Source organism: Stegostoma tigrinum, chromosome 12 (assembly GCF_030684315.1).
Source record: "Stegostoma tigrinum isolate sSteTig4 chromosome 12, sSteTig4.hap1, whole genome shotgun sequence".
Lineage (NCBI taxonomy): Eukaryota > Metazoa > Chordata > Chondrichthyes > Orectolobiformes > Stegostomatidae > Stegostoma > Stegostoma tigrinum.
In genome coordinates, this window is record NC_081365.1 from 2,151,709 (window position 1) to 2,164,313 (window position 12,605).

The window sequence follows — 12,605 nt, forward strand, 5'->3', positions numbered from 1 at the left end:
TTGACTCCCCACCCCCAGGGAAAAGGATTTGTCTATTTACCCTATCCATGCCCCTCATGATTTTATAAACCTCTATAAGGTCACCACTCAGCCTCCGCCGTTCCAGGGAAAATAGCCCCAGCCTATTCACCCTCTCCCTTTAGCTCAAACCCTCCAACCCAGGCAACATCTTTGGAAATCTTCTCCGAACCCTTTCAAGTTTCACAACATCTTTCTTATAGGAGGGAGATCAGAATTGCACACAGTATTCCAAAAGGGGCCGAACCAACGTCCTGTACAGCTGCAACGTGACCCTCCCAACTCCGATACTCAATGCACTGGCCAATAAAGGCAAGCATAGCAAATGCCTTCTTCACTGCCCTGACTAATTACAACTCTCTTTTCAGAGAACTATGAACCTGCACTTCAAGGTCTCTTTGTTCAGCAACATTCCCCAGGATCTCAGCCTTAAGTGTATAAGTCTTGCCCTGGTTTGTTTTCCAAAATGCGACACCTCACTTTTGTCTAAATTACACCCCATCTGCCACTCCTTGGCCAAGATCTCGTTGTACTCTGAGGTAACCTTCTCCGCTGTCCACTACACCTCCTATTCTGGTGTCATCTACAAACTCACTAACCATACCTCATTATGTTCACATTCAAGTCATTTAGAACAAAAAGCTGGTGAATTCATGACACACAGGGTGGGGAAGCTGTGGGATTTACTCCCAGGATCAGTGTTTGAAGCAGAAATTCTATCAACACTCCAACATTGGGAGAGGGGGAGGAAGGGGAAAAGGCTGAAGGGATATGGGTCACAATATGAGTTGGACAATTTGTTCTATGAGGAGAATGGACCATGCTGTGGACTGATAGGACATGTGGCTTGTTTCTGTTGGGCATTCGGTCAGATTTTACAAGCTGAGTAAATGAAGCAGTTACTTCTACTCTACATGAAGTAGGTTTGGGTAGGAGTTTCATCAATCTGATATAGGTTACTGGAAAAGACCATGGGCCACACCCTGATGATCAATTCTCAGAGCACACTCAGTGAATAAGGAGGATGTTCAAACCAGATGGAATGATGCTGAGTGATCCACTCAATTCCTACCACTTCTTTGCCTCATCCTGTCAGTATGTCCTTGAGCACCTACTTCCTCATGCAGGTACATGACCTCCCTGAAAGGGATTGATGAGGCAGGAACGAGGAGAAATTCATGCAGCCATTCAACTCTTGGCTCTCCTACATGTGAAAACCTGATCCCTGTGTCGACCCCATCAAGCCCACCAGTAAATAATGTGAAATACTGCCAGCGGGTCAGCCCTGAATCATCCCTCTCCACAGTGAAGAACCACAAGTTATCAGTCCTTCCTAAACGAAACAAGTTCACAACTTTGGTAACATCTTATTTTGCACCTTCCCCAGTCCCTGATATCCCTACCACAGTCCAGAACTTAGTAACTGGCCTTGAACCATGAGCCTATACTTTGCAAATGTACAGAACCATAGAGCCACAGAAATGATATAGCACAAAGGGGTGCCATTCAGCCCATCTTGTCTATGCTGACTCACACACCTAGAAGCCCTTCCCAATCTCATCTTTCTGCACATGGCCCACAGCCCTGAGACCTACAGCACATAAAGTACAGATCCAGGAACCTTTTATCTTTGATTCCATAACCAACGCAGGCAGCAAATTCCAGACATCCATCACCAAGCTCGCTATTCTATCTCTCCCCTCACAGTTTTGTATACCTCAGTCATGTCACTCCTCAGCCTTCCCATTCCAAGGAACACAACACCAACCTCTCCAATCTCTCTTCATAGCTATAATTCTCCAGCCATGGCTACAAAATTGTCTCTGCACTCGCTCCAGAGTAATTACATCCTTCCTATAGCGTGGTGACCAGATGCACACAGTATTCCAGTTGCAGCCTCATCAGTGCCTTAGACAGTTTCATCACTGTATCCCTGCTTTTGTATTCTATACCTCTGTCCATCTGCCTTCTTTACAACCTAATCTATCTGCACTGCTACCTTTAGGGACATGTGCACTTTCACACCAAGATCTCTCACTTCCTCTCCCCCTCTCAGTATATTCCCATTTATTGCACATTCCCCCTTTACTCCCTAGAAGTATTACCTCACACTTATCAGTTAAATTCCATCTGCCACTTTCCTGCCCCCTCCACAACCCATCTGTACATTTTGGAGCTTACAGCTGCCCTCTACACTAACCGATACACGGCCAATTTTGGTGCCTTCTGCAAATTTCCCAATTGTGTTCCCTGCATTCAACTCCAAACCGTTCATGTATAAAACAAACAGGAGGAGTCCCAGCACTGAGCCCTGAGGAACATCGTGTGAAACAGCTTTCCATTCCTAAGGGCTGCCATCGGCCATTACTCTTTGCTTCCTGTTTTTAAGCTAACTTTGGATCCGATTCGACACATTACCCTGTATGCCGTGGGCTTCTACCTTTTGGTCCAGTGGGTTGTGTGGGAATGATCAAATTCCTTACTAAAATCCACGTAGACAACATCCACTCCACCACCCTCAACGAGTCTCCTTATCACTTCCTCAAGGAATTCATTCAAAATTGGTAAGGTATCACCTTCCCTTACAAAGCCATGGTGACTATCCCAGACCAGTCCATTCCTTTCCAAGTAACAGTTTGTCCAATCTCTCAGGATTGATTCTAACAAATTGCCCACCACCAAAGTTAAACTAACTGGCCTATAATTATTACAGAGGCAGTAGGAACTGCAGATACTGGAGAATCTGAGATAACAAAGTGTAGAGCTGGATGAACACAGCAGGCCAAGCAGCATCAGAGGAGCAGGAAAGCAGACGTTCAGGTCAAGACACTTCATCAGAAATGGGGGAGGGGAAAGGGGGTTCTGAAATAAATAGGAAGGCGGGGGCAGATAGAAGATCGATAGAGGAGAAGATGGGGGAGAGGGGACAGACATGTCAAAGATGCGGGGTTAGAGTCAGTGATGGTGAGTGTAGGTGGGGAGGTAGGGAGGGGATAGGTCAGTCCAGGGAGGATGGACAGGTCAAGGAAGCAGGATGAGGTTGGTTTGTAGGAGATGGAGGTGGGCCTTGAGGTGAGAGGAATGGTTAGGGAGGTGGGGACGAGCTGGGCTGGTTTTGGGATGCATTAGGGGGAAGAGAGATTTTGAATCTTGTGGAGTTCACACTGATACCCTTGGGCTTCAGCGTTCCCAAGTGGAATATGAGGTGCTGTTCCTGCAGCCTTCGGGTGGCATCATTGTGGCAATGCAGGAGGCCCATGATGGACATGTCGTCCGAGGTGTTGGGTGTTGGGGAGGGGGAGTTGAAATGGTTCACGACTGGGAGGTATAGTTGTTTATTGTGAACCGAGCGGAGGTGTTCTGCAAAGCTGTCCCCAGCCTCTGCTTGGTTTCCTGATGTAGAGGAAGCCACATTGGGTGCAGTGGATACAGTATACCTCAATAGCAGATGTGCAGGTGAACACATGTTTGATGTGGAAGGTCTTCTTAGGGCCTGGGATGATGGTGAGGGAGGAGGTGTGGGGACAGGTGTAGCACTTGCTTCGGTTGCAGGGGAAAGTGCTGGGGGTGGTGGGGCTGGAAGAGAGTGTGGAGTGGACGAGGGAGTCACGGAGAGAGTGGTCTTTTTACAGGAAGCTGGGTGAGAGGAGGAGTATTCTAAGTAGTTGTGGGAGTCGGTGGGCTTAAAATGGATATCAGTTTCCAGGTGGATGCCAGACATGGAGACAGAGAGGTCCAGGAAGGAGAGAGAGGTATTAGAGATGGCCCAGGTGAACTGAAGGTTGGGGTGGAAGGTGTTGGTGAAGTGGATGAACTGTTCGAGCTCCTCTGGGGAGCAAGAGGCGGCGCCGATACAGTCATCAATGTACCGGAGGAAGAGGTGGGGTTTGGGGCCTGTGTAGGTGTGGAAGAGGGTCTGTTCCACATAACCTACAAAGAGGCAGGCATAGCTGGGGCCCATGTGGGTACCTATAACTGTTTGGCATTTCCTTTTTAAATAACGGAATCACATTTGCATTCCTCTAGCCCTCCGGCACCTGTGAATAGTGAAGATTGGAAAATAATCCTCAGAGCATCTGCTATTTCCTCGCTGATCTCCTTCAAACTCCCAGGGATCAATCCATCCGGCCCTGGCGACCTATCTGATTTTGAGGATTCAAACTCCTCAAACACTTCCCCTTGTGTTATTATTTTGACCAATATTTCATACTGCTCCTCTTGAGTTATTATATCCACATCATCCACTTCCTTTGTGAATATGGAGGCAAATCATTCATTTAAAATCCTTCCCATACCCTCCATATCTTCACACAAATTCCTTACTTCATCTCTGATAGGTCTTTCATGTAAGTATTAAAAGTGACCTGAAAGCTGTAAGGTTTACACAGTAGACAGCAAAGAGAATGGACTCGCGACTTACACTGAATGTCAAGGACTTGCTTGGCCACTTGCGGTGAAGACTGTAGAGATTCATGGTCCACAGAACAGCTCACAGTGACACCGTCATCATTACGATCCACCTGTAGGCCCAGGGTGCTTCTCACTGTGAATGTCTTTCCTTTGGAGTCGGGTTCTTTTATGGACGGCACATCTACAAACAGAAGATCATGACAGAGAGGTTAAAAAACCCTCAGTTCAGTCCCCCACCGTCCTCACATCAACTGGGCAACACTTAATAATTCAGACAGATTCACAAACTGCTCCATTAGCATGTAAAATGGCCACAGTGGAAAATGTTTTCCATTTCTCGAGGAAAGCAATAATTTCATTCTGTTCATCAAAGTGATAAAAGGAAGGCTTGCACAATGTTAGATAATACATCAGACAAGAAACTAACTCACAGCCAGAACCTTCTACACTGTCCCCCATGAAACAGTCCCCAGAGACAGGGACAGCACAGGGTTAGACACAGAGTAAAGCTCCCTCTGCACTGTCCTCCATCAAAGGGACAGGGATAGCACAGCGTTAGATATAGAGTAAAACTACCTCTACACTGTCCCCAACAAACACTCCCAGGACAGGGACAGCACGGGGTTAAATACAGAGTAAAGCTCCCTGTACACTGTCCCCCATCAAACACTCCCAGGACAGGGACAGCACGGGGTTAGATACAGAGTAAAGCTCCCTCGACACTGTCCCCCATCAAACACTCCCAGGACAGGAACAGCACGGGGTTAGATACAGAGTAAAGCTCCCTCTACACTGTCCCCATCAAACACTCCCAGGACAGGGACAATACAGGATTTAGATACAGAATAAAGCATCCACATTTGGTGGATAACAGGGAAGGCCAGTGGAATGCTGGCCTTAAAGGGGGTGAGGTATAAAAATAGGATGCATTTGCAAAAGAAATACAAAGCACTGGTCAGTCTACAACTGGAATACTGTCAGCTGTTTTGGGTCCCCATTGAAGGTAAGACTGTCTGGAGAACATTCTTTCAGCTAATCCCAGGTATGGAGGTACTGATTTAGAATGACAGGTCAAGTGGATATGGCTTGTACTCATTAGAAATTAGGAGAATGAGAGGCAACCTGATTGAAACATAGAAGACTAGACGCAGAAAGGTTGTTTCCCCTCATGGGACATTCTAGGGTATAATCTCAAAGTGATCTCACAGACAGGACAGAGAGGAAGAGGAATTTTTAAAGCCAGAAGGTGGTGGGATCTGGAATACACTGCCTGGGAGGGTAGTTTTGGCTGGAAACCTCACAACATTTAAAAAGCACTTGAACACTTGAAATGTCTTAATAGCAGAGATTATAAACCAGGTGGACTTCATAAAATATGAGCTCCCCAACTGGGGTTCATCAGAACTGTCCAAAAAGGGAGCCCTGGCTGACAGAGATAAACAGGAGTGTCAGAGATTCAGTTCACTCTGAGAGCTGGCTCTGAAGGAGCTGGATCAGTGTCAAGGACTCTCCATGTGTAAATAAAGGGGGGCTTGGTGATACCACACTGGTCTCTGTTCATGGTATCAGACTCAATGTTGAAAAGTGTGATTTAGAATAGTTTCTGTCGATATGATGTGGACTTGATGGGCTGAATGGCCTCTTCTGTATTGCATGATTTTATGGCGCATGCTGAGAGATAGGTTTTTAATCAGGAAGAGAATCTGGGGGTTACGAGGAAACGGCAGGAAGGTGGAGTTGAAGATTATCAGATCAGTCATGATGCCAGTAAGAGTTGAGAGTGCCAGAAGGAGGTGGGGGTTGGAGAAGTCAGGGGGTCAGGGAGAGGGGGGTTCAGAGGGTTTGGGATGTTTGGAGGGGCTCAGTGAGTTTGGGGGCTTGGGGTTGTCACAGGTTTAGAAGGTGGAGTGATGAGGTTGGGGAGAATGGGTTTAAGGACGATGTTGGGGCAGGGGAAGGGGAAGTCAGGGTGGTGGGGGGAGGTGATGGTGAAGACAGGGCCATTTGCATCATATAACACACTTAGACACAGTTGGAAATGAACATTTCCTGGACAATGCTGATGCAGAGCAAATCTGGACTGTCCCAAATTCCAAGGCAGGAGAGATTTCCACAGGGTTCCAGGAAGCAGGCTCATTCCCCTTCCCAATTTCAAACTGCCTTGCGTGTGGCTTCATGTATCCCAGTTTCCAACTCCCAGGAGACAGGGAGGTCTGCTTGCATGGCCCCAGTTGATAATGTGTCTCAGATGAAAGGTCAGAGAGAGACGATTAAATATTACTTCACATTTCCATCGTATTCCCAGAAAGAGCAGTCATTCAGAACATCACACAAAGTACAGCGAAGATAATAAAATGTGAGGCTGGATGAACATAGCAGGTCCAGCAGCATCTCAGGAGCACAAAAGCTGACGTTTCGGGCCTAGACCCTTCATCAGACAGTCAAAGTAGGATCACACAATTAGCAATGTCTGTCATCTGTCTCCCTAATAAGCAAAGCAGAATAAACATTGAACATGTCACCACAAACAACTCAAGATAATGAAATGTGCGGCTGGATGAACTCAGCAGGCCCAGCAGCAACTCAGGAGCACAAAAGCTGACGTTTCGGGCCTAGACCCTTCATCAGAGAGGGGGATGGGGAGACGGTTCTGGAATAAACAGGGAGAGAGGGGGAGGTGGACCGAAGATGGAGAGAAAAGAAGATAGGTGGAGAGGAGAGTATAGGTGGCGAGGTAGGGAGGGGATAGGTCAGTCCAGGGAAGACAGACAGGTCAAGGAGGTGGGATGAGGTTAGTAGGTAGGAGATGGAGGTGCGGCTTGGGGTGGGAGGAAGGGATGGGTGAGACGAAGAACAGGTTAGGAAGGCAGAGACAGGTTGGACTGGTTTTGGGATGCGGTGGGTGGAGGGGAAGAGCTGGGCTGGTTGTGTGGTGCAGTGGGGGGAGGGGACGAACTGGGCTGGTTTTGGGATGCGGTGGGGGAAGGGGAGATTTTGAAGCTGGTGCAGTCCACATTGATACCATTGGGCTGCAGGGTTCCCAAGCGGAATATGAGTTGCTGTTCCTGCAACCTTCGGGTGGCATCATTGTGGCACTGCAGGAGGCCCATGATGGACATGTCACCCCGATCCCAGGCCCCAAGATGACTTTCCACATTAAGCAGAGGTTCACCTGCACATCTGCCAATGTGGTATACTGCATCCACTGTACCCGGTGCGGTTTTCTCTACATTGGGGAAACCAAGCGGAGGCTTGGGGACCGCTTTGCAGAACACCTCCGCTCGGTTCGCAATAAACAACTGCACCTCCCAGTCGCAAGCCATTTCTACTCCCCCTCCCATTCTTTAGATGACATGTCCATCATGGGCCTCCTGCAGTGCCACAATGATGCCACCCGAAGGTTACAGGAACAGCAACTCATATTCCGCTTGGGAATCCTGCAGCCCAATGGTATCAATGTGGACTTCACCAACTTCAAAATCTCCCCTTGCCCCACCACATCCAAAAACCAGCCCAGTTCGTCCCCTCCCCCCACTGCACCACACAACCAGCCCAGCTCTTCCCCTCCACCCACTGCATCCCAAAACCATTCCAACCTGTCTCTGCCTCCCTAACCTGTTCTTCCTCTCACCCATCCCTTCCTCCCACCCCAAGCCGCACCTCCATCTCCTACCTACTAACCTCATCCCACCTCCTTGACCTGTCCGTCTTCCCTGGACTGACCTATCCCCTCCCCACCTCCCCACCTATACTCTCCTCTCCACCTATCTTCTTTTCTCTCCATCTTCGGTCCGCCTCCCCCTCTCTCCCTATTTATTCCAGAACCTTCACCCCATCCCCCTCTCTGATGAAGGGTCTAGGCCCGAAACGTCAGCTTTTGTGCTCCTGAGATGCTGCTGGGCCTGCTGTGTTCATCCAGCCTCACATTTTATTATCTTGGATTCTCCAGCATCTGCAGTTCCTATTATCTCTCACACCACAAACAACTCCCCTGTTTTTAAAATGAGATCATTGGACACTTTATGTTTCCTTCAGGAGACAAAAGCAGCCTTGATTCATCGAAATCGTCTGCTACATGGTGCAGTGTTCACCACTGACCCTCCAACAGTGCGGCACTCCCTCAGCACTGACCCTCTGACAGTGCGGCGCTCCCTCAGTACTGACCCTCTGACAGTGCGGCACTCCCTCAGTACTGACCCTCTGACAGTGCGGCACTCCCTCAGTACTGACCCTCTGACAGTGCGGCACTCCCTCAGCACTGACCCTCTGACAGTGCGGCACTCCCTCAGCACTGACCCTCTGACAGTGCGGCGCTCCCTCAGCACTGACCCTCTGACAGTGCGGCACTCCCTCAGTACTGACCCTCTGACAGTGCGGCACTCCTTCAGTACTGACCCTCTGACAGTGCGGCACTCCCTCAGTACTGACCCTCTGACAGTGCGGCACTCCCTCAGTACTGACCCTCCAACAGTGCGGCTCCCCCACAGTACTGACCCTCTGACAGTGCGGCACTCCCTCAGCACTGACCCTCTGACAGTGCGGCACTCCCTCAGCACTGACCCTCTGACAGTGCGGCACTCCCTCAGCACTGACCCTCTGACAGTGCGGCACTCCCTCAGTACTGACCCTCTGACAGTGCGGCTCTCCCTCAGTACTGACCCTCTGACAGTGCGGCACTCCCTCAGTACTGACCCTCTGACAGTGCGACACTCCCTCAGTACTGACCCTCTGACAGTGCGGCACTCCGTCTGTACTGACCCTCCGACAGTGCGGCACTCCCTCAGTACTGACCCTCCGACAGTGCGGCACTCCCTCAGTACTGACCCTCTGACAGTGTGGCACTCCCTCAGCACTGACCCTCCGACAGTGCGGCACTCCCTCGGTACTGACCCTCCGACAGTGCGGCACTCCCTCAGTACTGACCCTCTGACAGTGCGGCACTCCCTCAGTACTGACCCTCTGACAGTGCGGCACTCCCTCAGTACTGACCCTCTGGCAGTGCGGCTCCCCCTCAGTACTGACCCTCTGACAGTGCGGCACTCCCTCAGTACTGACCCTCTGACAGTGCGGCACTCCCTCAGTACTGACCCTCTGACAGTGCGGCTCCCCCTCAGTACTGCCCCTCTGACAGTGCGGCTCCCCCTCAGTACTGCCCCTCTGACAGTGCGGCACTCCCTCAGTACTGACCATCTGACAGTGTGGCACTCCCTCAGCACTGACCCTCCGACAGTGCGGCACCCCCTCGGTACTGACCCTCCGACAGTGCGGCACTCCCTCAGTACTGACCCTCTGACAGTGCGGCACTCCCTCAGCACTGACCCTCTGACAGTGCGGCACTCCCTCAGTACTGACCCTCTGACAGTGCGGCACTCCCTCAGCACTGACCCTCTGACAGTGTGGCACTCCCTCAGTACTGACCCTCTGACAGTGCGCTCTCCCTCAGCACAGACCCTCCCACAGTGCGGCACTCCCTCAGCACTGACCCTCTGACAGTGCGGCTCTCCCTCAGTACTGACCCTCTCACAGTGCGGCACTCCCTCAGCACTGACCCTCCGACAGTGCGGCACTCCCTCAGCACTGACCCTCTGACAGTGTGGCACTGCCTCAGCACTGACCCTCTGACAGTGCGGCACTCCCTCAGCACTGACCCTCCGACAGTGCGGCACTCCCTCAGCACTGACCCTCTGACAGTGTGGCACTGCCTCAGTACTGACCCTCTGACAGTGTGGCACTGCCTCAGCACTGACCCTCTAACAGTGCGGCACTCCCTCAGCACTGACCCTCTGACAGTGCGCCACTGCCTCAGCACTGACCCTCTGACAGTACGGCACTCCCTCAGTTCTGACCCTCTGACAGTGCGGCACTGCCTCAGTACTGACCCTCTGACAGTGTGGCACTCCCTCAGCACTGACCCTCTGACAGTACGGCACTCCCTCAGTTCTGACCCTCTGACAGTGCGGCACTGCCTCAGTACTGACCCTCTGACAGTGCGGCGCTCCCTCAGTACTGACCCTCTGACAGTACGGCACTCCCTCAGTACTGACCCTCTGACAGTGCGGCACTGCCTCAGTACTGACCCTCTGACAGTGCGGCGCTCCCTCAGTACTGACCCTCTGACAGTACGGCACTCCCTCAGTACTGACCCTCTGACAGTGCGGCACTCCCTCAGTACTGACCCTCTGAAAGTGTGGGGTTCCACAGGGCTCTGTCCTTGGGCCTGTACTGTTTGTAATTTTTATTAATGACTTGGATGAGGGGATTGAAGGAAGGGTCTGCAAGTTTGCAGATGACACAAAAGTTGGAGGTGTCGTTGACAGCTGTTGTAGGCTGCAGCGGGACATTGACAGGATGCAGAAATGGCGCGAGATTTGGCAGATGGAGTTCAACCTGGATAAATGCGAGGTGATGCATTTTGGAAGGTCGAATTTGAAAGCTGAGTACAGGATTAAGGATAGGATTCTTGGCAGTGTGGAGGAACAGAGGGATCTTGGTGTGCAGATACATAGATCCCTTAAAATGGCCACCCAAGTGGACAGGGTTGTTAAGAAAGCATATGGTGTTTTGGCTTTCATTAACAGGATGATTGAGTTTAAGAGTCGTGAGATCTTGTTGCAGCTCTATAAAACTTTGGTTAGACTGCACTTGGAATACTGCGTCCAGTTCTGGTCGCCCTATTATAGGAAAGATGTGGATGCTTTGGAGAGGGTTCAGAGGAGGTTTACCAGAACGCAGCCTGGACTGGAGATCTTATCTTATGAAGAGAGGTTGACTGAGCTCGGTCTCTTTTCATTGGAGAAAAGGAGGAGGAGAGGAGACCTAATTGAGGTATACAAGATAATGAGAGGCATAGATAGAGTTGATAGCCAGAGACTATTTCCCAGTGCAGAAATGGCTAGCACGAGGGGTCATAGTTTTAAGCTGGTTGGAGGAAAGTATAGAGGGGATGTCAGAGGCGGGTTCTTTACACAGAGAGCTGTGAGAGCATGGAATGCGTTGCCAGCAGCAGTTGTGGAAGCAAGGTCATTGGGGTCATTTAAGAGACTGCTGGACATGCATATGGTCACAGAAATTTGAGGGTGCATACATGAGGATCAATGGTCGGCACGACATTGTGGGCTGAAGGGCCTGTTCTGTGCTGTACTGTTCTATGTTCTATGTTCTACTCCCTCAGCACTGACCCTCTGACAGTGCGACACTCCCTCAGCACTGACCCTCTGACAATGCAACTCTCCCTTAACATCACATAAATGCCTGAAAGGATTATTTGTTCGAAACTGCTGGTAGTCACCCTGTGAGCTGTGATTTTTATAGAATTTCCCTGGGGTTCACAGCTGAGGCAGCGAGTAGGTCAGCTCTCTGAGTAGGTTGTGTTGGCAGCTGGTGGAAAACTGACAACTTTGCGTTTATAAAATCAGCTGCACAAAACTGTTGTTTGTGAGTTTGCATCCAGGTCAGGATTGTGCCTAACTCACACTTGTTTCTGCAATCCCTTTTAACATGAAAAATTAGGTGTGGATATTGTGGCATTGAAGAATCCAACAGAAATCTTTAGCAACTAATAATCAGGCTCAATCATTAAATTCACTGGCACACAAGTGTTTGGGCTCACATGAAATGTTTTGATTACAACAGAGCTGTCTTGTGTCACTGGCCTGCTGTGCAGCATCATGCTTCAGGTGATGTGAGGTGAGATGGAGACTGAGATCTTATCACCTCAGCTCACATGCTGAGGTACACTGATGACATTATGAACTGTTTCCTAACTGATGATGAGATAAAACCCAACAGAAACTGCAGATTGCTATAATTACGTGTTCTATTTACAATGTGAAATACTTTGGATGTTTTGTCACAGTGAGGTTGCTGTACAAATGTATGTCATTGTTGCTATTCAGATGCTGATCTCTGGTGAAGTGAAAGTGCTGGAATGACTGTCTGTGTCTCACTATTTGTCAGTGTGTCTGTTACACAATGACATCATATCAACAGCATCATTGTACCCATCGATCATTGCCAGGCACGTGGCAGAGGTTAGGGCCCTTGACATTATGTCTGTGTAAATATTTGAACAGTCACACAAAAAACACATTTTCAGATGATGACTCAAATCATAAAGCAGGATTTGAGGGAAAGGACTGTTTCAGCTGGTTTATACAGCCACATTCTCAACCTATTTA

General features: G+C 49.8%; 1 protein-coding gene across 2 annotated transcripts in view; it reads right to left on the bottom strand.

Moving 5' to 3' along the window:
* cadm2b (cell adhesion molecule 2b) overlaps positions 1 to 12,605 on the bottom strand; it is an 881,902-nt gene that overhangs the window by 176,076 nt on the left and 693,221 nt on the right. For both annotated transcript variants that reach the window (XM_059650079.1, XM_059650078.1), the window contains exon 6: positions 4,439 to 4,609. In XM_059650079.1, coding sequence (XP_059506062.1) covers positions 4,439 to 4,609 — 171 coding nt within the window. The remainder of the gene's footprint in view (positions 1 to 4,438; positions 4,610 to 12,605) is intronic.